At 43.3% G+C, this 27,582-nt stretch overlaps 1 protein-coding gene across 1 annotated transcript in view; it reads right to left on the minus strand.

Annotated features, from left to right (window-relative positions):
* Positions 1–26,556, minus strand: part of ELP3 (elongator acetyltransferase complex subunit 3) — an 89,379-nt gene extending 62,823 nt beyond the window's left edge. Inside the window, exons 1-7 of the mRNA XM_054820511.1 lie at positions 26,450–26,556; positions 24,999–25,098; positions 23,638–23,776; positions 22,273–22,343; positions 19,836–19,899; positions 18,106–18,174; positions 16,142–16,296 (exon numbers count right to left, since the gene is read on the minus strand). Coding sequence (XP_054676486.1) covers positions 16,142–16,296; positions 18,106–18,174; positions 19,836–19,899; positions 22,273–22,343; positions 23,638–23,776; positions 24,999–25,098; positions 26,450–26,468 — 617 coding nt within the window. The 5' untranslated portion in view covers positions 26,469–26,556. The remainder of the gene's footprint in view (positions 1–16,141; positions 16,297–18,105; positions 18,175–19,835; positions 19,900–22,272; positions 22,344–23,637; positions 23,777–24,998; positions 25,099–26,449) is intronic.
* Between the last annotated feature and the right edge of the window lie 1,026 nt (positions 26,557–27,582).

The raw sequence follows: 27,582 nt of genomic DNA on the forward strand, positions 1-27,582 counted from the left end.
CATCCCTACCCTCAACCAGCTCTTTGCAAGTAGCAGATCCAGGAAAGCACCTCTCTTAGGCACTGTATGAGCCAATTATTTCAAATCATCATCAAAATGCACTCCAGAAATCTCTTAAATTAATTGTGTTCCACCATACTGCCATTCTAGCAGGTATCAGGGTGCCAGGCTAGATTCAAGGAGGTTTGTATATCATTCATTATGTGCATATATTCTAATGCTTACATAATTTTTATAACCTTTTCTTAGCACTAGCTCCAGTTTTTAAGCATTCTTATTGTTGCCTTTGATACCAAAAACAGCCACAGAACTTTGCAGACACACCAGTACTACATCCAGATGGGATATGATTTGCCTATCCCTATCCAATTTTCCACTATTTATACAGTCAAGGGTAATTTGGCTGCTGAATCATACAGAAAGCTCATGATAATGCAACTTAACTCCTAAATATTTTCTAGATGTTTCGCTGCTTCTCAGAATAGAATCTTGCACCATTCCTAGAAAAACAGCTTTACATTTTCCCATAATAAAGTACACAGCTTGCTCGTATACAACTTACTATGGAATACAAATTTATCCCTTATTTGCCCATCTCCAATACTGATAGCTCCTGCCAACCCTTAGAAATGACTATTTTAACACAAGTATTAAACAAAAGCCCAGAGGCAAAAACAACAGAATCCTATTAGAAACCATTCAGGTCAATGACAATAATTTTCTGCTATGCCTGTTTTGAAAACCAGCGTAATGGGTGACATGTTGTTCTAGTCTCTTTTTTAACGTCAAAATATCTCACTGTACCAAGTCAATTCTCTCGCAGAAGTTTATGCATATTACACTTCATTTCTCCAACCCCCTCTAAGCTCGCTAACAGGATATATGACTTATGATAATGGACACGATGGATTTGCCTTCACTTAATCTTTAAAAACAACAGACATCTAGCCACATATCCTGCTGGAACAGCACGCTAGCCAAGGCACTTATGAAGTCTCTATCCAACTAGGCAGACAGCCTGAAAAACAAATATCTTGAGCACTGAAGAGAGTGACTTCAGGATATTCACACACAAGAGGTTCAGGCAACCTCGATGATGACCAAGACAAGCAAAACTATTACTAACTGAAGATCAAGAGAAGCAAAATAGAGAAAGCCCTGAGAAATCAGATGAACCCACACTGGAAACTCCACCCGTGATGGTCCTGTATATACAAGTTCACCTGATTTCCAGGTTCATTCTGGCATTAATATTTTTCTTCTGGAACCTGGGAGCAGAAATGGATTTTATCTTCTCAAGCAGCAACAAACATCTTACAGTATTTCTCCTCCTTCCCTGGAACAGTCTTATTTGTTATTTGTAATACAGCAGTGCTGAGGAGCCCCACATCATAATCAAAAGAATAATCAGAAATCAAGACAACTGTATAGCACAAGATGACAGTGAGGCAATTTTAATAACAGACTGACCAGAAGTGAATTATGCAAATAAAATAGATGCTAAGCCATACAAATGAAGAAAATGAGATACAGAGAAACGTTAAGGTGTGCACAGACATAGCTGTTGCAGAGTCAGTTCTTTTCAGCATGATTATACAACTGTCTGAAATAGAAAGGAGAGATTGTTAATTTTAATAGAGAATATTTGACTGAATTTTCAAAGAAAGCTGATACATTAAGCAGACCCTCAAATCCGAATCTGCCTCTAAAATAAGCTTGGGGTTTTTTTCAGATCAAAAAAGCATCTACCTTTCCACCAGACACAGCAGTTTGATACAGGGTCTCAGATACTTTCTCACTTAAAGAAAAAACAGACAGAACAGTTCTGGCAGAAACCAACTCATTTAACAAAGCCTCTACTCACTCTCAATTAAACTTTGGTCTACAGACAAAAGTCTCATCAGCTAAGAGACCTAAACGTCAAAGACTCAATTATTTACAATCCATACTACAGCAGCTTCCAAACTCCCTGGTTGGGATCAGAGTGGCAGGATGCCAGACAACACAGAAAGACTTGCCTCATCCCAACAAGCTCAGAAAAGATAAACTATAAGACTAAAGCAGGTGGGTTAACACAGTGCATATACAGCATGTTGATCACACGCCTTTAAACCATTTATCTGTTTTACACATTTCAGAGTAGGAGAGTACATAAAGAGGAGGCAAAAGAGCAGAAAAAGGCACAAGAAGCAGCAAAAATGGTTCAAAGGCAGCATCAAAGAGAACCAATCACCAAGAGGAAGAAGTGTTTAGGTGTACCCATCTATATAGAAAGAAGGGAAGAATCTAGAACAACTCATCCAACCCAACAGTCCCCAAAAACTCGCCTGCAGGACATTCCAGCGCTACTTCAAAAGCCAAAGAAAACCTTCTTGAAGGTGAAGATGGAATAAATGACAAAGATGATCATAATACTTGATCAGCATTGCTGCTAATGGGTTATCCAACAGCAGCAATTTCAACAAAATGTGGTGCTCCGTACTCATACACATTGCAATGAGTGGTCACAGCTTACCTGGGAAGGGGACGGCTCTGCTTCTCATCTGCCCTCAGCCTATCCCAAAAAACCCCACAGTTTGCCCTAGAAGAGGTGCTTAGAGTCTTGTGGAAAGAGGGAAGTGTTGGAGGGTTGGGTGGGAAAATTAAGAACTTGGCAACAAGTTCCTGGCCTCAACTTTGTGAGCCACAATGGTTGTCAATATCCCACATCTTAAACAAGTCTAATACCTTGAAAAAAAAGAAAACCCTTCTTGTGTCCTTGACTAGAATGAGCATGGTCCTAGGTGTAACGCAATTACAGGTGTTCAAGACAGACAATGCTGTCTATACATACGGAATTAAGACAAAAAAATGACATCATTGGCTTCTGAAGAGGAAACTGCTGATGTAATACACAAGTACCTTATGTACCACATCCTCACCTATTACTTCAATGACCTCCTTTTTCTTGATCCCTAATAGCTCTGCTTTATCACAACACCAATCTCTGAAACATAGCTAGCAATGAATTAATTCAAGATCTACAATTTCCTGCTAGTAAACAAAACAGGTGGCATCTTACTCATCCGATATGTTTCAAAAGTTGCATGTTTGATAATTGCCCAGAGCAGATATTTCTGAAAGCTCAAATGCTAGTTATTTGGCTTTATACTGCTCCCTTTTTATTACAACATTTCAGTGTTTTCTTTATCACTCCTACCAGGAGTACAACGGACTGCTTTGGTTTCTTAGCAGCATTGGTTTCCCAAGATTCAGTTTTCAAATACTGAAAAACTTAGTTACTTAAAATAGTAATTTATTGACTAAAATATAATTTTCCAATTTTGATGAAGTAACAGTATTTATACCTGCTAAAAGATAAGCGAGTACGAATCCTTTCTTTCCCTGTGAAATGCCACTAACAGATAAGTCATACGCAATTATGCTCCCTCCTGCTGTGTCACTTGGTGTTAGAAATCCAGGATAGGATCTGTGTTCAAAATAGTATCCATTCTGAAGCAAAAAAATCCCCTAGAACTTACCAGTTTTCTCTCTTTCTTAATTTGTTTACCAAGTTGTAACCACAATGAATGGATCCGACATCTGAAAATCCTCCAAAGCAGCAGCACAGCACGAGCAGAAACGGCAGAGTTACGTTAACACGCTTCAGGCCTAATCAAAGTAGGGTTATTTGCATGGACTAATTAAATGCCTGGCTGTAACGACAAGGAGGTAATGATGTTAGCTATAGAGGGAAGAGTATGGAGGGGGTTTGTTTGGTTTATTTTTATATCATTCACAGCTTTCATAGAGCAACGTGGTGTAGAGGACCTCTGGGCAAGGAGGCTGCAGCTTTGCTGGAGGGACCCTGCCAGTGAGGACAGAGCCGCGCATGAGAGCTGCTCTGCATCTACCAGGCTGGGCTAATAAATGTGCAATTATTTCAAAAGCTACAATCGCTATTCTCAGAGGACATCTGAGCAGGCCCTGAAAGGTTTGTCTTAGCTCAGGAGGCAAAAAAACCCAAAAAACCCCAGAAAACCTGGACAGGACCTTCTAACACTGCAGGCTTATTTTCTAAGCTCCCATCCATCAAGTTCAAGGCAACAGCAATATAGATAATGTTTTTTTCAGCAACAAATTATTAGCAAGCTGTAACTGAAAACACCGGGATGAATAAGCATATGCTAGAGTGAAATATTTCAAACAAGAAAAATTGCATATGCGTGGCTCTAAGAGGAGCCAAGTTGCAACCTCTTTTTTACCTATGTCTGTCAAAACTAAAGGTTTAAGGGAAAAAAGCGGAAACAAGGCTAATACGGGCAAGAGAATGCTTATCTCCCCCTCCCTTACTGCTAGCTCTTTGCCTTTCTCAAAGTTGCCCCAGTGAGCAGAGCTAACTTATAGTCTTGGAGACCAAGGCCTTCATGTTTCTCCCAGAACAAAAGCAGCAACACGAGCCACTGGCATCCTCGCACCATGGTTTAGGGAGGCTCACGTCTCCAAACTGCCTTCAGATGGCAACTGGAACACCACTAACAAACTGAACCTGGTCTGGAGGTGGAACAATGGACCTGCAAGCTCCAGGAACACACGAACAGTGCCAGGGGCAAGTCCAAAGGTCTGTTTAGCCCAATATCCCACCCGCCCACGGCTGTTGCAGATGCTTAGACCAGAGCAGTAGGAGCAGGGCAAGCTGCAGTGCTATTTTCCTTGAACACTCTCACAATTGCCAATTATTTCCTCTTCAGGGACTCCCTGAGCCAGAGGTGATGTCTATAGTAGCAGTAGGTGTCCTCAGGACTTAGCAGCTCTCACTGGGTATTTTTCCTAGGAACCCCTCAGCCTAACTACGTGCTGCACAAAGAATTGCCTCCTTTGTATTTAATTTCCATCTCTTCTGATACCCCTAGTTCTTGTGGTGTAGGAGATAATCAACATTTATCCTTTTTCTGTCTTCTCCATGCTGCTCAGGTTTTCATAGATCTCTATTATACCACACCCAAATATTTTTTCCACAGTATCATTTTCCTTCTCCCCTCCCTTCTTTTTAAAAAGAAGAATTGAATATAGGTTCAAGCTGTGAAGGCACTGCTGAATTACGCAGTAGCATAACAATATTTCCCAGTTTGCTCTCTATTCCCTTCATTATAATTCCTCACACTGAGTTGCTCTTTTAACTAATACCAAGCAGCAAGCCTGTGTTTCTCATGGTTATCTACTATAACTTTAAAATCTTGTTCCTGAGTGGCATTAGCCAACTTGGAGCTCATTGTTCTGTAGTAAACTAAGGAAAAATCTTTCTTATACCCATCGCTCTGTATCTACACTAATTTTTACCTGCTCCTTCACTACCTATTCCAGCACAGATTCCTCTGGGACACCACTAATAACCTTCCTCTGTTGTGTAAATTGATCATTTGTTCCCTTTCCCAATATCTTTCAACTATTTATGCATGTGAGGCCTTCACTCTCATTCCCATGATCCAGGTAAAGTTAACACATATTTGTCAAATGCAACGAGTACAACCTAGAAGTTTCATTGAAATATTAGCCCATTTCAAGTAGCCAGATGAAAAGAGTTCATCTGCCTGAAGAGGAAAACGTGTACTATTGAAAGAGCAACCTCTCTATACTTATTCTACATACAGGGAGGTGGCTTGGCTTTTTAAAGCTACAGAAAACAAAACCTGTTATCCTAATAAAGACAATTTAGGTCCGACACATCATCAAAACACAACTTTTTCCAAAATGTCCGAAAGAAGAAAAACACATACAATGCTTGTAAAATGTCCACTTCCTAAGCTGATAATCTCTTAGATGAGGACCGTACACATGTTCTTTCACCATGAGGCAGCCACTTTAAATTTCAGACTAATATATGAATGTCAGAAAACCACCAACCATCTGTTGTATATATGGAAGGTGCAGCCAGTCCAACACACCACGCTGATCATTCCAGCTTGGGCTTTCAACAGCCATGACAAGCAGATCAATGAGCCACATGTAGATGAAACGCTAACTTGGTTGCCTACGTGCTCCACCAGCCACTCTAAAACTCCCGTCCCTGTTTACAAGGGCAGGGAGTGACAGGCCAAGGGCAAGGGCCTGAAGCTGCAGGAGGGGAGATGGAGATGGGATGTGAGGCAGAAATCCTGCCCTGTGAGGGTGCTGAGGCCCTGGCACAGGGTGCCCAGAGAAGCTGGGGCTGCCCCTGGCTCCCTGGCAGTGTTGAAGGCCAGGTTGGATGGGGCTTTGGGCAACCTGGGCTAGTGGAGGGTGTCCCTGCCCATGGCAGGGGGTGGAACTGGATGGGCTCTGAGGTCCCTTCCAACTCAAACCAGTTGGGGATTCATTTGTCCGTTTATGATGCAGAAGAAAAGCTTGGAAAAAGTATTCTCAGCACAAGATTGAAAACTGGACACACTAAGCTATGAAGTTTTAGAAAGAATCAAAGGCATTTCTCTGTAGCAGTTTGGGAATTTCTGTCCAGTAATCCAGGAGAAGCACTAAATACAGAGTCCCACTCTTTGCTTTAAGCATCAGAGCTGTGCAGCACAGTGACCTTAACCCACACGGTATTTCAAGGGAAGAAAAGCAGCAGGCTGTGTTTGGTTACCATTTCACTTTGGTCCATTTTGCCTGTCTGGTATCTTTTCACCAAGCAATATAAAATCTAACAAGAAGTAGCTCTTAGTCCCATTTCAGCTGTCCCTTATGTGGATTCCAGTACAATTTGATTTGACCTTTAGTTAAATTCCACCTCTACCAGGCAATCAATATCAGCTATTCCCACAGGACAGGTTTTACTCTACATACCTTTCTCTTTTTATCTAAGTGTACAGAAGCGGATAACACATCCCATGAACAACAAACCATGTCACCACAGTGACGCCGAAGTGCGAGCAACTCATCACATACTGTGAAACAAAAGACTGTTACAAAACTTGCATGAGTAGATGCCCAAGATTTGCCCTTGATTTCTCCCATCTTTGCTGTGCAATTTAGTTCAGGGAGACTTGAAAGAACAACAATTTAAATGTCTGTTGCTAAATCAATATGATCAACGATTAGGTCATAATTATATAGACAGTTTACCACAGAATAGTCAATATGTAGTTATAGACACAGGATAAAAAGAGATTCAGGAGGAAAAAAAAATCTTGTATCTAAAATTATGAAAGAAATGACACGACAGGCTCTTTTATTAAATCTAAACTGAAGTTCAAGTTTTTCTTGCTACAGTTGATGAGACAGCCAGCACTAGGTGAGACTTGTATGTATTTAAAAAAAAAAAATCTAGTTCCAATTTCAGTTCTGATGTTGACTCACTGTGGCCTAAGGAAAGTTGCATATTCTTAGTAACAACCACTTCCTAGCTGTTATTGAGGAAAATAACCACTTCTGCCACTGCGGTGCTGCATATATTTTGACAACTAAATGCCCTAAAAGCTATTCTTGCACAAAGACAGTGTCCAGTAAAAGACCTTGCTTTGTAGTTTCTGCATCTACCTATTAAACAGAATTCATCTCGCCCCCATCTGACACTCGGATATAAACATTTAGCTTGAGGAAGGAAAACCAGCTTGATTGCTGTTTTGAGGAAACAAAGAAATTGTATCAATAAAATTATAAACAGAGCTAATAAAAAGCAATCATCAGCCAAAACTGCCAGGGAAAAGCTATGGCTTAGCTAATCTTCTCTTGCCAAAGCAACTCCCTCACCTATAAAGCTGCAATATGATCTCCCTCAAAAAAGAGTGCTACAAAAACACACACGTGCTTGTAAAACCACAGGTTCAGGAAGAGGCTTGCTGGAGCAGACTGCAAGAACTGATGGTGCCATTTCCCCGGCTCCATTTGCCGTCCGTCATAGCTCCAACTAAGGCGCCAACAGCTACTCAACTTTTAACAGTGATTGAGCTGATTGCTTTGGAAAAGTATTCCAGCTTTTAGCTGTTACAGTAGCTTAAAACTGCGTTCTCCCTAGGCACAGACATCCTTTGCAACTCCAGTGAAGATGTGCTGGTCCCAAGGAGCAAATTCCTGCTAAGGAGTGAAGCCAAACGTTTCCCATCACAGCTACAGCCCCCTCTGAATGGCACAACCTGGCTTATGAGACAAATACATAGAGAACAGAAAAAGAGTACAACCAAAGGTGAGCGACCACTTGTGTCTTCCTAGAGGTGGGGAAAAGCAAAGACCTAGAAAGGAGAACGGGACCAAGAACCAACACTGGAATAAATAGGAGTATCTTGCAAAAAGTGACACTGCATCAAAAACCAGCATGAGCTCAAGGAGTCAGAAGTCAGAGATGAAGAATAAAACACCTGCTGCACAAGCCTGCGATGGAGCCAAGACTCTTGGTGTGGGACCCAGCTCACGGATGCAAACACCTACCTACACTGAGCTGGGGTTCTCGTCTCCCACACTGGGTCAACAGAGCCCAGAGAGCAACGCAGACCCAGAGCTGTCTTAACCCACAAGCTGAACCACATCTCACCTCAGAGCTGTTAGAGGAGAGGTGAATCTCATTTATATCAGAGGAATAAAGGTCCTTCTCACTAATTCTGGAATTTTTATAGCAGCATACAAGATATCTTTGGAGACAAACTAAGCAAAGGCCTTGCAGAAAGAGGAAAAAAAAGTAAGTAATCGTATAATCCAAGGCCAGACAGAGGGTGACCAAATTAAGGCTGCGCAAACCCCCCCAGCTATGCCAGCCCCCAGCTTTTGAGTACTTGACTTCACAAACCGATGGGCCATGAGGAGGCCCAGAGGCCCAGAGCGCGTTAGCTACAACACATTGCACAAAGACGTATTTCAAAAGCAAACAGCCTCTGCTCTGCCTTGTACAGCATTCACAAAACAGTCACAGGATGCAAAGAGAAGATGTCAACCACTTCTTGACATCCTTCCATAAAAGTATGAAAATTAAACCTGGGTTGTTTGGGGTTTTTTTGCATGCCTACTGCACCCACCATGTTACTAGAAAATGACTTTTCTTTCAAATTAATTTAGCACTGTTGAAAGGCAGTGGATCTCAGTTTACAATACCAATGAGGCAAGCACAGCACAGCTGAGGGAACTATAAACCGTATCTCACTATTTTACCAGCCCATTTTAATTTGGGCTGGAAAGCAATCTCTGCTGAAAGACAGGGGAAAAAAGGTAGCGCGGGTCTCACGTTAGCTCTCCAGGGCACGGGAGCATCAGTCTAGGATCGTTTGCATCCTTACAGAGCTCAAAGCGACCGCAAATGTTTGATCTTCTTCCCATCAAAACCAGAACACAACAGCAACTAAAGCAATGCTTCTGAATACACAGGATGGTGTAATACTTTCTGTGTCAGGGAGGGAATTAACCCAGAAAGCTTATTTAGCACATGCCACGCCATCTCTTTGTGACATTACCTTTGGGTCACCAGCACAATTTGAACTGGAACCGTGTAATAAACAGGCCAGGTTCACGTTCATACAGGTGACCAAGCCATTGAATAAAACTCCACCTCCAGTTACCGATCCCAGTTGACCATTCAGATCCCATCCTAGCATTAACATTTTAGTGCAGGTCACCGGAGAACTTGTTATGCTTGCCAAATTACATACGCACAGCAGTGAAGCAGCAAAAATGAGAAAAGTATTCCCTTTGGCAGGTGTTCAGCAGTAATTTGCTGAAAATGTACAAAAAAGGGCATCGAAATTCATTATTTAGCTTTGACAATGTCATGACCGCTAAGGCCATCATCCTTTCCACCAGTGTAGGATAAAATACAGATCAATAACATTTAGAAATATTGCTAGATTTGGTGTAGCTCAGACTTCTGTTATGAATAAACAACTACCACCTTGTGAACCTACGTGACAAAGATATATTTGGTTCCAGCATCCACCTTACAAAACCTGAAGTCACACAACATCAGATGCTCTGTTACATACGCACAGAATTACGTGGGTATGGCTTCCTCATATCTACCTTCCCTAGTTGTCTATGTTCAGTCACAAACCTGAATATTTTACTTGCAGGAGAAAATGCTGCGGAAATACTGAACAGGACAGATAACTGGATAGGTAATCACTTTCCATAGCTGCAGGAGGAAAAAAGATGAACAGCTACCCATAACAAGATTAGGATCTGATGAAATGACTTTCGTTTAAATATCTTCCAAATAACATGCACTTCAGCAGCTAAAAGTTGGGTCTTGCGGTAGAAAATAAGCAATGCAAAAGTAACAGGATGCCAACAAAGGCCAGCCAGCTTTGGAGTAAATTTCCTCAAATTCTGCAAGCTGGAATGATGTTATCCATACTGAAGGCATTTCGGGGTAAACACTCAGCAACAAACATGTTTTAATGGCAAACATGGCTCCTGCACCATGAAAGAGTCACATCCAAAGCTGGAAAACAAAGAAAATCTGCTTGCTTCTCCAGAACGTTAGGAACTAGTCTCCAAATCTCTGGGAATAAAAGAAAATTGAGGCAGAATCTCTGTTGTAAATGATCTGGCACTAAAACAATAGCCAGTTATCTCCTGCCTGGCACAGGAAAAATCACTGCCCAGTCAGATGTCCGGAGGGATTTGACAGACAAGCTCTGATGGATACAGCCACAGCAATTTGCAATGTTGCTGCCTCCTGCTATTCACTTCCTTCTCTGCCCAAAGCTGCTGCCTGCACAGGAGGGGACACAGAACCGCAGAAGTACCCCCACACCTCGGTTGCCCAAATTACTGCTAGAATAGGAGCTTAAGCCGACAATTACCACGCTTCGTGCTGGAGCTGCTGGAGCTGCAAAAGCCTACCTGTCACAGTACCTACTCATTACGGCAAGTCAAGAGGTGAGATCTGACTATCAAATTCTGGCAATTTGTAGCAGGGCAATTTAACAGGCTGGGCTCCCCGCAGCCAAAGAAGTAGGATATCTTCTTAAAGCCCTATCCCTTCCAGATTACGTTGATTTGCCAGAGGGTGAACTCTGGCAGTTGAAGGGTGGACAACTATGTTTAGCTGCCTGTTTTGGAAGCGGTAACCTCAAGCAGAGGGTCAAGGTAGATAAAAGGAGAACAGTAACCTCTTAAATCGCCCCAGCATGAATCACTGGAGGTAGTGAGTCAAAGCTCTCGGTTATTTTTGCTAGAGTCACAATTCATACTCGGAGAGCACAATTAAGATATATTAATATAACAAGCGACTATATGTCAATTGAGCCATCTGAATTGTAGGAGAGCATCTTCTATGCTTATGCTAACTGCAAGGTAAAGCACGTTTGCTTAAATCTCTTTCCTTTTGATTCACAGTACACTAGAATTTCTCACAAGTGGGGCCAGCAAAATATATACACAAAGCCAGCTGCAACAGCACAGGCATAACATGCCCACTTGTTACTCCATATAACTTCATTGCGTGTCTGTGCCCTAAAAGTTAAGCAACCGGGCTAAACCTTGGTGAAATTACAGCACGGGCAGCAGCAAGACTAGACTTACCTGCAGAAACCTACATCTTCTAACAAAACTCCTAAAGTCTTATGTGGGAAATTTAAGGCAAACTTCAACAACACAGAGTGACGTTTTGAAAGCAGATTTATTCCTCACTATTGAAAAGCAAAATTAGGAGTTGCTTAGCTGTCAACCTTCAAGATCACTATAAATCTTGTGGAGAAACTGCAGCTCCTATTTGAAGAATTACTGATACATGAGACCTAATGTGTGTATTTAAGAAAAGAATATAGCGACCTTTCCAGCAAACACATCAGCTGACAACCACACAAAACACATTTTTCATGGGTTGCTCTGATCTGGCATGTTCAAGAGGAGTGATTTCCAGCTGGGTTTTAAAACATATCACGAGCTCCACATATCAAACCAACTGCTGCTGAAACTGCCAGTGCTTAGGGGTTTTTTTTTTTCCCTCAGATGGGCTAAGAGGTCTTAAACTGGACACACAATAATCCACCCCTAAGCAGTGGTTATTTAAAACCCACATCTTCTCTTTCAGCAAAGGCTCTGAAGCAGCTGGATCTATCTGCTCGCCGAAAGATCAATACGGCTTTTGGGATACCTAAAGGAAATTTCCTCCTGCATAATGAAAGATTTGTGGCAGCGGGAAACGTTGCTGCCTGCTCACCAGCCCAGAGGAAGACACAGCTAATGGTGGAAACACAAAAGGACACTTGGCAAAAGCAATCGATGACAAGCCTAAGAAAAAGGCAGTCTCACTGTGCCGGCCGCTATTAGGAGCTGCAATTTCTCCACGAGGAATCAAATGCAGCCGACAGTACTCACTTCTGCAAGTTCTGAGTTTCAGCTCATGATGCAAGTGGAGAATGAGACTTTTAAGAGATTACTGACTGATGAGTAGATGTAAAGTCGAACGAGTCTTGGATTATGGACCTATTATGGAAGTAGTTATTATGTCTGCTGTGCACCTGAATACTGTCACATAAATACCAGGTACACAAGATGCTCGAAGTACAGAACATGAGGTTCCAGTAATTTTATCCCCTACTTTCTTTGCCATTAACAATGTGATTTACAACCAGATTGAACATCAGACAATGCACGATACTCTTAAAATAAAATTTAAAAAATAATTTCTGTGCATTTTTAAATACAGTAAGAGAAGCCAGGCTTGATGTTGCAGTCCAAGGAGCTGCATGGGCACGTAGCCTAGGGGGACCTTTCCGACACCTGCCTTTCCCAACGCAGGGAGGTTCTCCTTTGGCCTCGTTTACTAATTAAAAGTCAGATCCTGGCTCAGAGAGGAGGTGCTCAGCCCTTAAGTGGTGAGTCACGGTGGCAGTTAAAATATGCCCAGAACCTCTAATGACTCATGGGTCAGGTGAGAGGAGCAAAATGATGGGGAGCAGCAATTCTCATTTGCATGTGTATTTTACATCTTCTTGGTTCACTGTCCTCACAAAAGAACAAAGGCAGCCACAATCAGTGATCAAGTCAACACTTTGGCCTGATGGGAACAGCTCCCAGAGGAAGATCTATTTCTCTGGTGTACAAAAAGAAAAATCTGTCATAGCGAGTCTTTAGCAGTAATTACAAATCTCCTCCTAAAGAAGGCAAGTCCACAACCTTGCTTGAGAGACATCCAGAAGTGCACTAAAGTCTCCCAAGTGGTGTTCTCAGCAGATAAAAAAATTAAAACTTCTTAGTCTTGTTGCACACTCTCTACAAAACAAAGATCCCCTCTGGCTCTGCAATTCCTTACCCATTCCTCGGCCAACTTATTTCTCAAGCATACCAAAGCACCTCAAGCAAAGACTTCTGTCTGAATAGCCTAAAAAGTGTTTATTACCTCAGTAGGGAGGTGCTGCAGAAATACTAAACACCAGCAACACTTTCTCAGGGAAGTCATTTCCTTCCTCCACTCGCAACAGTCGCTAGGAAAGCCCAGCGGTTTATCCTTTTAAAAATCACACTTTTGGTTGGCAAGTTCACCTATGTAAATACAGTGACTTCTACATTCGTTTTCTGTTCACGCATCCATAAAACTCAAAATCCTAACTCACTTCAGGTCTCGCTCATGCAAAAAGGATCTCCTACCACTTTATAAACAGAGGTATAAAGGGAGCTCTTCACACCCCCCAAGTCAGCTGCCCAGTTTACCTGGGAACAGTTTAAACCAGCAACCTAGCTTACATGCTCAGAGCCATCCCATGAAGATCCTGCTCTCTCCACTCACTATAAACCCACAGTTTCAGACTTATTTATTCAGCAGCAGCTGGTTAGAGCAGTGCCCCACTTCCCTGAGACAGATCACGGGGCCAGATTCACCATAAGACTCCGAATCTGTAAGAAAGCCATAAGCCAACGCAGAACATGAGCCGGAGTCCGAGGGCCAACACAGTTTGAGGACTTACTTCTTTAGTCAGACTCGTAGTGCCAGTTCCTGGCAAGGAACAATATATAACTCCGCGGCATGCTACGGTCATGCTCTACTGCTTGAAATTGCAGAGTCACATCCTTTTTATCAGATTAACTGGGACCAGAAGCTGCAAAGGGCTGATCAAGAGAAAAATATTATATGAAGAAAATTCAAAACTACATCAAGAGAACACCAGATTGATGAGCCCTTCAGTGCTGCACAATTCAGACCGTATAGGTGAGCGTATCACTATCACTGGATAGCACAGGACATAGAAGCAGAGCTCAAGTTCAGGACAAAGTAACGAAATGACTGGGCAAAAGGGAAAAAAATGTGTTCACAGTTAGGTGGACTGAAGCCTATACAGATAGATGCTGCACTGGTTTAATCAAAGGTCATGCTCAGAAAGACTTTTTAAGAAGTATCCCAGCTGAAGGTCTTTTTCCTCAATAGGGAATCACTGTACAAAATGTAAAATTAACTAATGATTTCACGAGGCCACAATAATGGCTATCAAAATAAGGGGCAAGAGAGACCAGATCTCAGGTTATTACCTAACGCAGTGCCCACAATATGAAACAAGTAAAGTATTGCCAGTATTCCCCACGTAGTATGGCCTCTGTCAGTGGAAGTAATGAGGGAGAAGGGCTGAATCCTCATGTACAAAGAGAAATAAAACTCAACCTTGACTGTTTATTCCAAGTGTCATTGATCATCTCAAAACAGTACTGCAGTGACACAGTACAACTAAATGCAAGAAGCACAAAAAGTAAAAGGTCTGATTCATCTTGAACTCAATTTTCTCGCCTCTAGAATATTTAGGAAGTGCAACTTGAATAACTCCCACATACCTCCACTTACTAAGCATTTAAGATGTATTTTATGTTAAAAATATAAACCTTTATTTATCTGCTGGAAAAAAACCTAACCAAACCACAAATTGTTAGCGCAGGTTTTCTCACATTGCTCAATCCACGTGCTTGCAAGGCAGTACACTGACTTCAGAGTCGCTTCATTTTTGCATGCACTTAAAATTACTTGGTCACACAGTCTGTGTCATAAATAGTTTCCTCAATAATCTGCAAAGGACAGGCTACTGCAAAAGCAGTTTTGGGTCTGATAAAATTAGCTGGACACCTGCAGCAGAAAAAATACGAAATAACCACATCCCAAACCACCTGATGTACATATAAGCACAGCATTAATTTGAATAGACGATCTGCAAACTCCACCCTCCTTCCATAATGAGCTGTGTCCTTCTGTGCTCACAACCAGGGCACTAGAGCAAAAGAAAAGCAATTTTTTTCCCAACCTGTTTGTGATTTTATCTTGATGAAATCCATTTGGAAAGAGCAGCATAGCACTTTTTGTCTGGTCTTTGCATGACAAGAAAAAAAAAACCCACAAAGAAAACCAACAAAGTGTTTGCTGCCCTCCAGAGGAAAACCAAATGAAATTACAGATTTAAAATACGAAGGTAGACACGAAGCTAGACAAGGGCTTGTCCTACCCAGTTTTAAAATCTTTCTTCAGTAGGCGATAATGATATCAAGGAAAATCTACTGCACTCAATAAAGACAAGGTAGCAAACCAAAACAGTCAGTAGAGATGCTCACGCAGTTTTAACAGCTCCAAAACTGCAAATCTCTCATTTTTCTTCTCAGTTTTATACTGCAAAATGCACTGAAAAGTTATGTATTTAATGACCCCAAGCACACGTAAATCCATCAACCTCTGATTTTCAGTTCATCAACTATAAAATGAGAAGAGGAGCATCTCCCTGTCACAAAAATACTGCAAGGGTAACTGCGTTTGAGACTGCAAGGGGCTCGGAGATCCTGATCACTGACGCTCTCAGGGGTGAGTCATCCCTTACGGGAGCTGACGTCTGGCCTCCCTCCAAGACAGGATCAGTTCCCCTTCCCAGCCAAAGGAAATAAATCCCATGGCAATGCAATTCGTCACAACTCCAAATCAAGGTGATGAGGCATAAAAGGTAGAAGTCCAGATGGAATGCCAAGAAATTAGAAGCAGCTTAGCATTTCCTACATGAGAAAATAGATAAACCATGGTCCTATCTTCTGCTGGTGCTAAGCAGTACACAGAGCAATGCTGCAAGTTGAGCTATAAATTCTCTGTGCCTAAATACGTATTTGGATAAACATGGCCTTTCAAAAAAAAAAAAAAGAAAAAAAAAAGGCCTGAATTTTTGTCTTCAGTATTTTCTGTTCTTACACTAGTTAAGGAACACTTTTAAACAATTACATTAAGGAAAACCAAGATGCTTACTTGACGGCCTCTGCTACATTATTGGAAGTGTGACCTGATAAGGCATCGTGAAGGTTTCTGATGAAGTAATCTCTGTAGTCTTCAGGCAGGGCCATGAACGTTCCACCCATCACAATGAACTCTACTTTATCCACGCTGTGGCCCAACTGCTTCAGCTGTAAAGTTAAAAGTACCAGGGAAAAAATTACCAATCAGGGACTTCTCTGAAAACCGTGACATTCTTACACCACATTTCCTTCTTTAGTTGTTGTATCTTTTATGAATGACAAACCATTAATGCTTCTGTACAGATTTCTTACAATTCCCCACCCAAAACCATCAAAAATTCTTTTTCTAATCAAAGAACATAGTATAAATATTGAGCCCAGCGTAACAAGTTTTCTTGACAAAGCAGAATTATTTGAGCCTAGCATCTTGCTGATGGAGCTACACTGGTTCCAGTTTGAAGCTAGCTTAGATGCGTCCAGTAGGAAAAGTTTCTTCACGTCTGCTTCAATCCATGTATAACTAACTCTCCTTAAGAACTTGTGGGAGAATAGGACTATACTGAATCCATAGAGAATTTTCCAATGGATTTGGAGATAAAACAGGAAACCAGTCAAAGCAGAACAGGATTGAGAAACTCTTCAGATCTAATTCTCCAGCAGAGACCCCAAAAAAATTCATTTTGATAGGAAAGTCACTATTTCAGTACTAAATTCTGCATGTAAATAATCATCAAGAATGAGCAACTGCCACAAAAGTTCAGTATATTTTTGTAATAGGATCTCCTATCAATAATTGGGTATTGTAATATCTTATAAGAGGTTCCAAACTTGTCATTTATCGAATGGAGTGACAGTTAGACAATTAAAAGGTTTAAAATTATTTCTCTGTGGGAATCAAGTCAGCCTAATGTAGCATTACAGAATCATGAAACGTTGAAGTTGGAAGAGACCTCTGGAGATCACCTTGTCCATCTCTCAGATCAGATCAGCATCAGCTAAAGCAGTTTGCTTGGCGCTGTGTCCAGACAGGCTCCGAGTATCTCACAGGATGGAGACCGCACAACCTCTCTGGGCAACCTGGTCCAGCGCTCGGTCCCTCTCACTGTTCAAAACTGTTTCCTGATGTTCAAATGCAATTTCTGATGTTTCAATTTGTGCCCATTGCATCCTGTCCTGTTCTGTCACTGGGAACCACTGAGGAGAGCCTGGCTCCATCTTCTTAGTGTCTCCCACCAGGAATTTGTACACAATGGTGAGATTCCCCCAAGCCTTCTCTTCCCCAGCCTAAACAGTCTTGGCTCTCTCAGCGTCTCCTTGGATGCTCCAGTCCCTTCATCATGTTAGCGGCCTTTTCCTAGACTTGCTCCAGTACGTTCATGTCTGTCTTCTTCTGGGGAGCCCAGAACTGGACACAGTTCTCCAGATGGGCCTCACCCTGACCTGCTGGCAACACTCCTCCTAATGCAGCCCAGGAGGCCGCTGGCCTTCTTTGCCTCAAGGACACAACGCTGCTCATGGTCAACTTGGTGTCCACCAGGACTTCCAGGTCCTTTTCTGTCAAGCTGCTTTCCAGCTGGTCAACTCCAAGCACATACTGGTGCCTGGGGTTGTCCCTCCCCAGAGGCAGGACTTGCCACTGCCCTTTGTTGAACTTCAAGAGGTTCCTTCCAGCTCATTTCTCCAGCCTGTCCGGGTCTCTCTGAATGGCAGCACAATCCTCCAGTCTATCATCTGCTCCTTCCAATTCTACATCATCTACGAACTTGCCGATAGCATGCTCTGTCCCAACACCCATGTCATGAACAGAGAGGTCAGCACCAGTATCAACAGCTGGGTTGTATCACTAAAGACTGGCCTCCAGCTGGACTTCATGCTGCTGATCACAACCCTTTCAGCCCACCAATTCAGGCAATTAAAAGCATTCTCATTATTTTAATCACAACCACAACGTGTTCCCCTTTCACTGTAAAAATGTACCTGTTCCACTCTGTGTCTTGTCTGGAGATAGGGGTCATATCTAGCCCGAATGGCCCTCATGGACGTTGGCTAAAAAACACAAGGGAATTCATTTTGTACACTTTTTTTAAGAACACGGTGAAAAAGAACAAAAGACAACTTTTAGCATTGAAACGGATGCTAAAGTCTTCAAATCCTAATGGACCCTAAAGTCTTCAAACTCACAACCAAAGAATCCATCCAACTATAAATTTGAATTTGGCTCCTGAATTTTTTAAAAAATGGTAACAAAACACTTTTTTGCTCTGAAATGGTAATATGATATAAAAAGAATGACAAAATTGTTCAAATTTTCAGTGCATCACGACAGGACGGATAAAGAATTTCTGCAGTGATTCGCAAAAGATATTGCAAAAGTCACAAACAAAATGTTCTTCAAAATAACAGTTCTTCTGTCCCACTCATTTCAGATTTTCTTCACTTGTACCACAGTTATCCAAGGAGCAACCTCTAGAGCTCAGTCTAAACTTAAAATATTCTTTAAGCTCAACATATTCTTTCAACTGAAACCTCTAACCACTTTTTATGTTACTACCTGATGTAAGCCTATTAATAATACCCTAAGATAATGTTTTCAAGTATCTTGCGTATCCTGGATTTGTTTGGTATTTCAGATCTGTTCTATTAAAAGCTCTAAAGAACGAGGACTGTTCTGGTCATGCACAGCTCCTGCACGCTGTTAGTACTAAACAAATGAATACAACATATCCAAACCAACATGAATTATGAAGAAGTTACATATACACAGGATTTTCCTACTTTGCACTAACGGGACAAGTTTCAAGTCACTGGAAAGTGGGTAACAACAGACAAAATCCATACTAAAAGTATGCTGCATCTGTTTACCAAATTAATCCAGTTTGTACTTTACCTCATTTTACAACTTTACATCTGTACTATAGCTATGAGTTGTTCTGTTAAAACCAGTCACGATAATTTAGTCACAACAAGATCTTCCGCTGTTAAACTTTCTCCAGACAACAGGAGAGCACAATTTCAGAAATATATATATATATCTCTCTATTTAGTGAGATATCACTGCAGATACAGAGACATAAAAGGGCACGGATGTAACTTCAGAGGCACTAACAGCTAAATAATCAGCTTTCTTCCCAAGCTCGACCTTCGTTAATCTGTAGCGTCTTGTAGGTTGGACAGAACTGAAAGCAGGTCCAGTTAGGGCAGGATGCTCAGGACTGTGTCCAGTCAGTGTTTGAGCATCTTTAAGGATAAAGATCACAAAAATCTCTCTAGATCCCTACTAAAGTGTTTGACAACCAGAATGCGAAAATATTCTTATATTAAGGCACAAGTTTCCACATTCTAACTCATGTTGGTTGCCTCTCATCTTTCCACTGGGCAGCTCTGAGAAGGAGTCTGGTTCTGCCTTCTCTGTACCTTTCCCTCAAAGCAAGTCACTTGCCCTGCTCAGGATCACAGGCTGCTCACTCCTGCTCTACAGCATATTACACGTATGACGGTATAAACAGCAGCAAGGTGAGGAGAAAGAAACAGCAGGTACAATAATTAAGAATTTCCAGTCCTGTAGTTGAGCTGCTTTAGATCTGGAAGTTTATGAAGACTGCTTTGGGTTTTTTTCTTGCAACACGGGTGAATTTGTAGAAATAAAGAGCTGCCTAACCCAAGTTTATAATGTGTAGGCAATGTGTTACGGCAGACAGAAGCAATACCTCATATCCAGTGTAAGACTGTGTTGAATATTCAAAATCAGAATCAGGTCCACCTGGGCAGTATCTGAAAACATTAAAAACAGAACACAGGCATCAAACTCGTACAACTGCAATGACTTAACGTGTCTGTCTGAGGTACGGGTACACAAGAAGGTGCAGGCTGAGCAGACGCTGCTCTAACTACCCCACCTCTCATCAGAAATGCAGGGAAACACAGATTCGAGACAGCTTGACCACAGCACCATGCCAACCGCTCTCCTGGTACTTGGGAGCTCTCATACAGACTAAAACAAATCCACAAAAGGAAGGCCTGACTAGCTCAAGCACTACAGTACCTTAACACTGTAATACAGCTTCTAGACTAAAGCTGGCTCACGACTGGTCAGCTGAGAGGGCAGGACGATGAATGAATTAATTCCCATGTTTCTGCATCAGCCAACATAAATATAGGTACAGACCCAAACGCACATGCTGGAGAGAGGGATTCCATGATATCCAGTAACACTGAGAGGAACTGAGCCTATGTATGTTTACAAACGCTAAGTATACAGTGCAAAACAGTTGTTTCATTTAATTTTAATGAGAATGGGGTGTCAAAAAACAGTTCAGACCTGTCAAATGACTACAGCCACATAAAACAACTTGATCAGACTTACTAGAAGCAAAATGTACTGTGAACATGTTTCTGGAACATGGCATTCTCTTAGGGCGCCGTTTACAGCTTTGGAGTAATAGTTACATACAGATTATTAGATTTTTAAAAGTAACTTTACAGTCATAAACAATTTAAGTATTTTCCACCATTCTATCAAAAACATCAACTCATTTGATATAAAATGTGATTTTTGTTTGGCATGGAAAGACAGAGAGACATTACCCTCTTACACAATCTCCATTTCTTTTCCAGAAATTTATAGAATTTAACTGTCTTGATGGTGAGAACACTAATTTACATTTGTTTTCTGAACTTAAGAACATGCTATTTAATGAATATAGCATTCTAAGATTACTTCAAAAGAACACAGTCCATCTACTCTGGATAACTGTAGGGCAGTTTGGTATTAAATTACAGTTTCTGTGTCCAGAGGCTTGTTTGAAACTCTTATTCTGTGGCACAGCAAGACAGACTTGCTGCTATCACCGCATGGCTGCTATCACCACATGGCTGCTAGCCAAGAGAGGAACAGTACGTGGCAGATAGTAAATAAAAAGAATATAAATTTATTCTGAAGGGTCCTTAGCTTTCTTTCAAGGGCTGTGGGATTAATCTACAGTCATTCTGTGCTCAAAGATGACCTGAGACGGGTAGGTTGACAACCCCTTCAGCTTTAGCTGCAGGCACTGCGCACCTCCAACAGACAAGGTAATCGAGCTGTCAGTGTATCGTTACTTACGGCGCAGATCTCAAATGCACAGACTAAGATAATGCCATCTCTATCAATCAGACATGTTCGGTTCACAGTATAATTGATTAGTTTCCTCACTGTCTGCCCTGCAAACTCAACCCAAGTCATCTGTCACCATTATAAAATTAATTACCATATTACCACGGCCAAATTAATTTGCTGGCAAAATTTGTGCAATCCAAGCGAAGACATTTCATATCCATAATTACCTGGAACACCTCAAACGCAATATCTGCTCATGTGAAAACAAGCACAGAGCCAGCTCGCTCTCTGTTAGGCAGCTGGTAGTGAAACACACTGATCTTTCAGGAGTGACGAGGTGGGAAAGGCAAGCAACATTTCGAAATAGAAGAACTGATGCAGTTAGAAAAAAAAGCAGGTGAGATTTCAGGTGCACAGACTCTTAAGTCAACCAGAGGTAACATACTTCAAGGTAAACCCAGCCTGGGTTTCTCAATTCAAATAAACTCAGAAGCTATTCCCTTAAGGCCACAAGCTCCTGGCAGCTGGAGGCATTCCCATCCATCTGTGCTCTCCTTTCATTCCAGAGCCAGGCAGAGCCAGACTGTCACATCGAGCAAGTTTGTGCAGACACCACCTGCACCTCCTCAGGTGGGTCTCAGCTCAGCAGTTTTCAAACTCTTCAGATTGAGCACTGTTTCTTTTCTGTAACAGCCTTCTCCAATCTGCTGAGGTACTCAGCCACGTGCACGCCACACTCGCGCACCCTGACACAGTAATACAACTTACATTTGATCATTAACATATTCTCCTGGTTACTATTTCACAAAAGTGTGTATATAGCTACTAAAGGTAAGCAGGCTTTGGCCCACAAAAGAAAAAGGTGTTGTCCTCGAAGAAAAACTGACAAGTAGATTTTTTTTAAATGTAACGTGCAGGTATCAGCAATCTGTGACTTTGCACTTGTGCAGAAAGGAAGCTCATCCCTGATACAATGCTACTGCAATACTAGATTTATACAGAAATACTGGAACACAGTCCTCTTAGGTCATCTAAGCTGTCATACTTACACACATATGTTGCCTGTAAAGTTAATGTGAGGACACCTGTGCGGTTTACACATGACTGCAACGACAGCAATCTGCAAGAAACAAAGTTGCAGAGGAGAAAAATTACAGTAATTGCTTCTGAAGTTACTAAAGCGCATCTTAGAAGGCTACGCGTACGTGTGCATCTATGAGAGACTAAAGATGTTTTCTGCATAGTCTGCCACCTAGAATATCTATGCATTAACTCTTGAAGGAAATAAAAAAAAGCATCAAGAAATAGGAATCCTATTATTTAATATTTTCACAATTCAGAATAAACTGGCAGCATATTATAAAGAATCAGATTTGGTATAAGACACCTGGTTAAGCACCTTGCCGAAGAGATGCAGACTGACATTCAGGTATTCCCTCAGATCATCTAAATTGCATCTAAACCAGTGCAGGGGTGAGAGCATGCCACCAGGCATACCCAACACCACCTGGAAGAAGAAAATGGGGGAAGAGATGAACAGAAATAAAAAGATATAAACCAAAGATAATAAAACTAGCTTCGTCCCTCCACCTAACTGAGCGAAGCCTTTTTTTTCTCCCCAGGCTGGTCTCAGGCAGCTTTTCACACATTAAATGCAAGCACAATGTAAGATGCTATCTTCTTTTTTGAAAGGGACCAGAGGGAAGAAGAGACAGACATCCTAAGGTTTTGTAGCGTCTGCTAATTTGGGGCACCCAACTTGGAACACCTCACTTCCAGTTGTCAGAAATCCTGGTTGGACTAAGAGTTTAATGAGATACTCTGTGGCTAGAAAGAAGAAATTAAAGAAATTAAGGGGGTTTTTTGGGGGGTGGGTTTTTTATTTGTGGTTTTGTATGGGTTGGCTCGGGTTTTTAGTTCTAAAAATGGAACGCTTCCTGGGATTTTGTTTTCTGGTTTGGTTTTTGTTGTTAGTAACTTGAGTTTAGGCGTGCTACACATACAGTAGGGAAGCTTAAAAACACACAGCTGCATGTTAGCTGTACCTCTATTCCTGCTTTCAGCCTGAACTACCTTTGAAAGAAACAAGTTAAACACTAACATTTTACCTTTGCTCACTGAGAGAGCCTGCAGATGAAGCTGCACTGTTTCTACAGCAACTAAAAAGCAAGACATGCTGCTCAGACAAAATCTCCACACCTCCTCTTTCTCTTCTCCCAAATGCTTTGAAAGCAATAGCCCCGCGGGCACATCATCCCAGAAAAGGCAACCTGGAAGCTGGCAATGCAGCCAGCACATCTGTATTAACGCTTCTGGACAGTTAATATCCTGGTCTTTGAAAATAATTAAATACAATTTATCGATGAGAGCAGAGGAGGATGATAGGGAATGGAGATAACGACGTATGTGCTTACCCCGCTAGCAGTTCTTATTGGCTTGGCCTTCAGCTTTGGTACCAGCACCTTGCGGTACTGTGGCGGAACAGCAGCGATGATGTCAACCAAACGTGGCTGTGCTGAAAGTCCATACTTTGCTGACGTCTTGGTTTTCAGCCTGAAGGCAGAAACACCTCAAATTAACAACTCCATTCTGACTTGCATACCTATATTCCACAGCTGTGCTATCACATTACTGTTCAGTTACAAGGAGATCTAGGTAGGGTCTCCCAGTTTGCCTTTCCAGGTAACTTACTTAAAAGTAATTTCTTGCAACAGGGGCATTGCGTATTAAGATACAGAAAATAAATTCCAAGTAATGTTGATATGCAACAACTGCCAATTTTTTTAGTTTCTGTATATTTTTCTTCTAAATATGGTTTTATCCAAACATTGTGAAAGCTGCCCGCAGACTCTAGTTTATCAGTTTTCAGTAATTTAATTCTTTTCATATAATCATAGACTGGTTTGGGTGGGAAGGGACCTCACAGCCCATCTAGTTCCACTCCCCCTGCCATGGGCAGGGACACCCTCCACTAGCCCAGGTTGCCCAAAGCCCCATCCAACCTGGCCTTGAACACTGCCAGGGAGCCAGGGGCAGCCACAGCTTCTCTGGGCAACCTGGGCCAGGGCCTCAGCACCCTCACAGGGAAGGATTTCTGCCTCACATCCCATCTCCATCTCCCCTCCTGCAGCTTCAGGCCATGCCCCTTGGCCTGGCACTCCCTGCCCTTGGCACCAGTCCCTCTCTAACTTTTAATGTCTTCCATGAGATTAACCCCTACATACACAGACTCTAGCCAAGTTCATTTCTCAGACATTCGTGTCAGTTATTTCCAGCATCAGCAAAAAGTTTCCAATTATATCGTGTAAATGAAATAGAAACAGTGGGAGAAATTCAGGTTTTATTATTCCACATATGTAAAGAAGGAAAAACTTTCTATAAACAGCAACTTAATTTATAACACGTTGCTAAGAAAACTTGATTTAAACTTTATCCCTGAACTAATCTCTCCTTGCCCTGATGGAACTGACTTTGGGACCACTAAAGGATGAACACAGGTGGAAACACAAAAAGACAATGACAATTTTCTTAAGAGCTTTTCACCAATACAACCCATTTTGTACTCCAAGCATTGCCAGTCAAGTACCAAGTCGTGATTTCAAACCACCACACAATTTACAAATCTTGGTGGTGGTTTTTAATCAGATAACAGTAAGAGAAATGACAGTAACCCGCAAAAATAAAACATTTTAAAATAAAGCCTGAATATAAGAGACTGCACAGGACACGTTCATCACTGGTGGACCAGCTCTTGTGTCATCCCAGAGTGACTTACTTGTTCAGATTCACATCTTTTCCCTGCTCGTGAGCTTCAATTAATTGCTTTATGATGTCAGCTATCGTCATCATCATCAGCTCTGCATGGCTGAGGTCTGCTGAAATGCGAACAAAACAACAAGCCACGTGTATAGCCAGTGCTTTCTAACCACTTTTGTGACCGTCGAGGTGCATCTGCTCTGCAGTTCATTTTCAGTATTTCCTACAATCGTTGCCTACAGAGGGAATTTTGTCACTGCATATCACTCAATTTGCAGCATTCCCCTGAACAAATGACATTCACCACCTCATATTGCTGCTTTTCTTTTACTTCTAGGACAAACCCCGCCTTCGTATGTCAGAGGAATCCACAACAGCCAGAAATAAGTCACTGGAAGTTAAAGACAATTAGTAGACTAGTCTGACTCTACCAGAACGCGTGGCAAGGGACAGAACGTGTTTTGAGAAGAATGGTGGGGCAAGCCAAACAAAGAAGTCAGCTCTATGAACTCCTCTCCATCACAGAGAGGGTACGCCACTGCGTCAGGCAGCGTATCAGTGCCTTAAAGCTTCCCTGCTGCACAGTATACACTGTACACATTGCTTACATTTCTTCCATACCAGCTTTGGGAGAAGAAGGGCACTGCTATTAAGAGATCCAGCCACGCTTCCTAACAACAATGTGCATTTATTTCACCTCGCACAGCTCTGTCTACACCAGCAAGCATTGGGACAGTAAAACATACACACCATACTTGTCAGAAAACCCACTAGCAGGGACATAGCTGGGTGCACGACTGCTCCAACAAGCTTTTGTTCACGACAGCTGTGCTGAGATCCTACCTGAAAGGAGCACCGCAGCGATGCTCCCAGCAGGTCTCTGCAGGCAGTTTTGTGGGACAGCCTGTACCCCTGCCAGTCCCACACTGCCCTGCATCGTCTTTGGTGCCCCATATCCTTTCCCCTGTTTTGGTTTTTTTTGTGATTTTGGTTTTTTGGGGGGTTTTGTTGTTGGGGTTTTTTTACCTTTGCCAGGAGGGAAAAGCCCAGCAACACCCGGACTGCCCTGCCAGTCAGGAGCAAGGCAAGACAAACTCCTCAGAACCCAGCGCCAGGGGAGGTGGTAAAGCTTTGCCACCCCACAGCCGCCACCCTCACAGGGCTGGGGGAAGCATGAGGAGCCCCGTCCCACAGACCCTCTGCCATGCCCAAAAACAGGCTAAAGTGTTGCTCCTCATTTCCCCCCTACACACACACACGGCCGGGGAAGGCGGCAAAGCTCTGCCCCGCTGCCCCCACACAGGGCCGGGGGAGGAGGGCAAAACTCTGCCCCACAGCCCCTCCTTCCCCCTCACTCCCAGGGCCGGGGGAGGCAGCAAAGCCCTGCCCCACTGCCCTGAGCTCCTGGGAGAAGGGCAGGGGCTGCCCCGCCGCCAGCCCCCGGGCACCGTGATCCCCCCACTCCGATACCTTTCCTCTTCTGCTTCATGCTGCCGGCAACTCCTCAGCCGCTCCCCTCACGAGCCAGGGCAGGCTACGGACCCCTGCCGTCAAGCGACACCACCCCTCACCGTCGTAAAAACGCCGCACCTCCAGCCGCTCTGCCGGAAAGCGACAGGAAAACGGCGGGGGGGTGTCACCGTATCGCGCATGCACCTTCCGCTGGCGAGGCGGGGCGGTACCTCCGCCAGGGGGCGCCGTGGGGAGCGGCGGCGCGTGGCTGGGCGAACAGCGCTCCCTCAGTGGGCGGCCGGTCCCGCGGGGATCCCCCACGCGTGTGCTGCGGCCCCGGGGTGCCTCCCCGCCGTCACTCATGCTCTCCAGCGTTAATTGTCCCTCGTTGCAATACTCGGGGTTTACCCATATCTGTCGATATTGCGGAGCCGCCAGCGGGGAATTCCCCCCTCCTCCGTCCGCCGGCCTTCGGGCCCTGCGCCCCTTCAGCGCTAGGTGGTAGCAAAGCACCGACCCGAGGGAGGGAAAAACCAACTCGATTTTCCTGACCGAAGGGTAAAAGTCCCTTCCCCGAGAGCTGGAGCTGGGCTGGCTCCGGTCTTGTTCAACGTCTTCATCGCTGACCTGGACAGGGGACAGAGCGTGCCCTCAGCACGTTTGCTGGCGATCCCAAACTGGGAGGAGAGGCCGACAGAGCAGGAGGCTGCGCTGCCACTCAGCGAGACCTGGACAGGCTGGAGAGTTGGGCGGAGAGGAACCCAATGGAATTCAACAAGGGCAAGTGTAGGGTCCTGCACCCAGGGAGGAATAACCCCAGCACCAGGACAGGGTGGGGGTGACCTGCTGGGAAGCAGCGCTGCGGAGAAGGGCCTGGACGTCCTGGTGGACACCAAGCTCTCCATGACCAGCGGTGTGCCCTCGTGGCCAAGGCGGCCAACGGTGTCCTGGGGTGCATGGAGAAGAGCGTGGCCAGCAGGTCGAGGGAGGTTCTCCTCCCCCTCTGCTCTGCTCTGCCCTGGTGAGGCCACATCTGGAGTTCTGTGTCCAGCGCTGGGCTCCCCAGTTCCAGACAGACTGGGAACTACTGGGGAGAGTCCAGCGGAGGGCTGCGAGGATGAGGAGGGGCCTGGAGCATCTCTGGTGTGAGG

The sequence above is a fragment of the Grus americana genome, chromosome 3 (assembly GCF_028858705.1).
Source record: "Grus americana isolate bGruAme1 chromosome 3, bGruAme1.mat, whole genome shotgun sequence".
Taxonomy (NCBI): Eukaryota; Metazoa; Chordata; class Aves; order Gruiformes; family Gruidae; genus Grus; species Grus americana.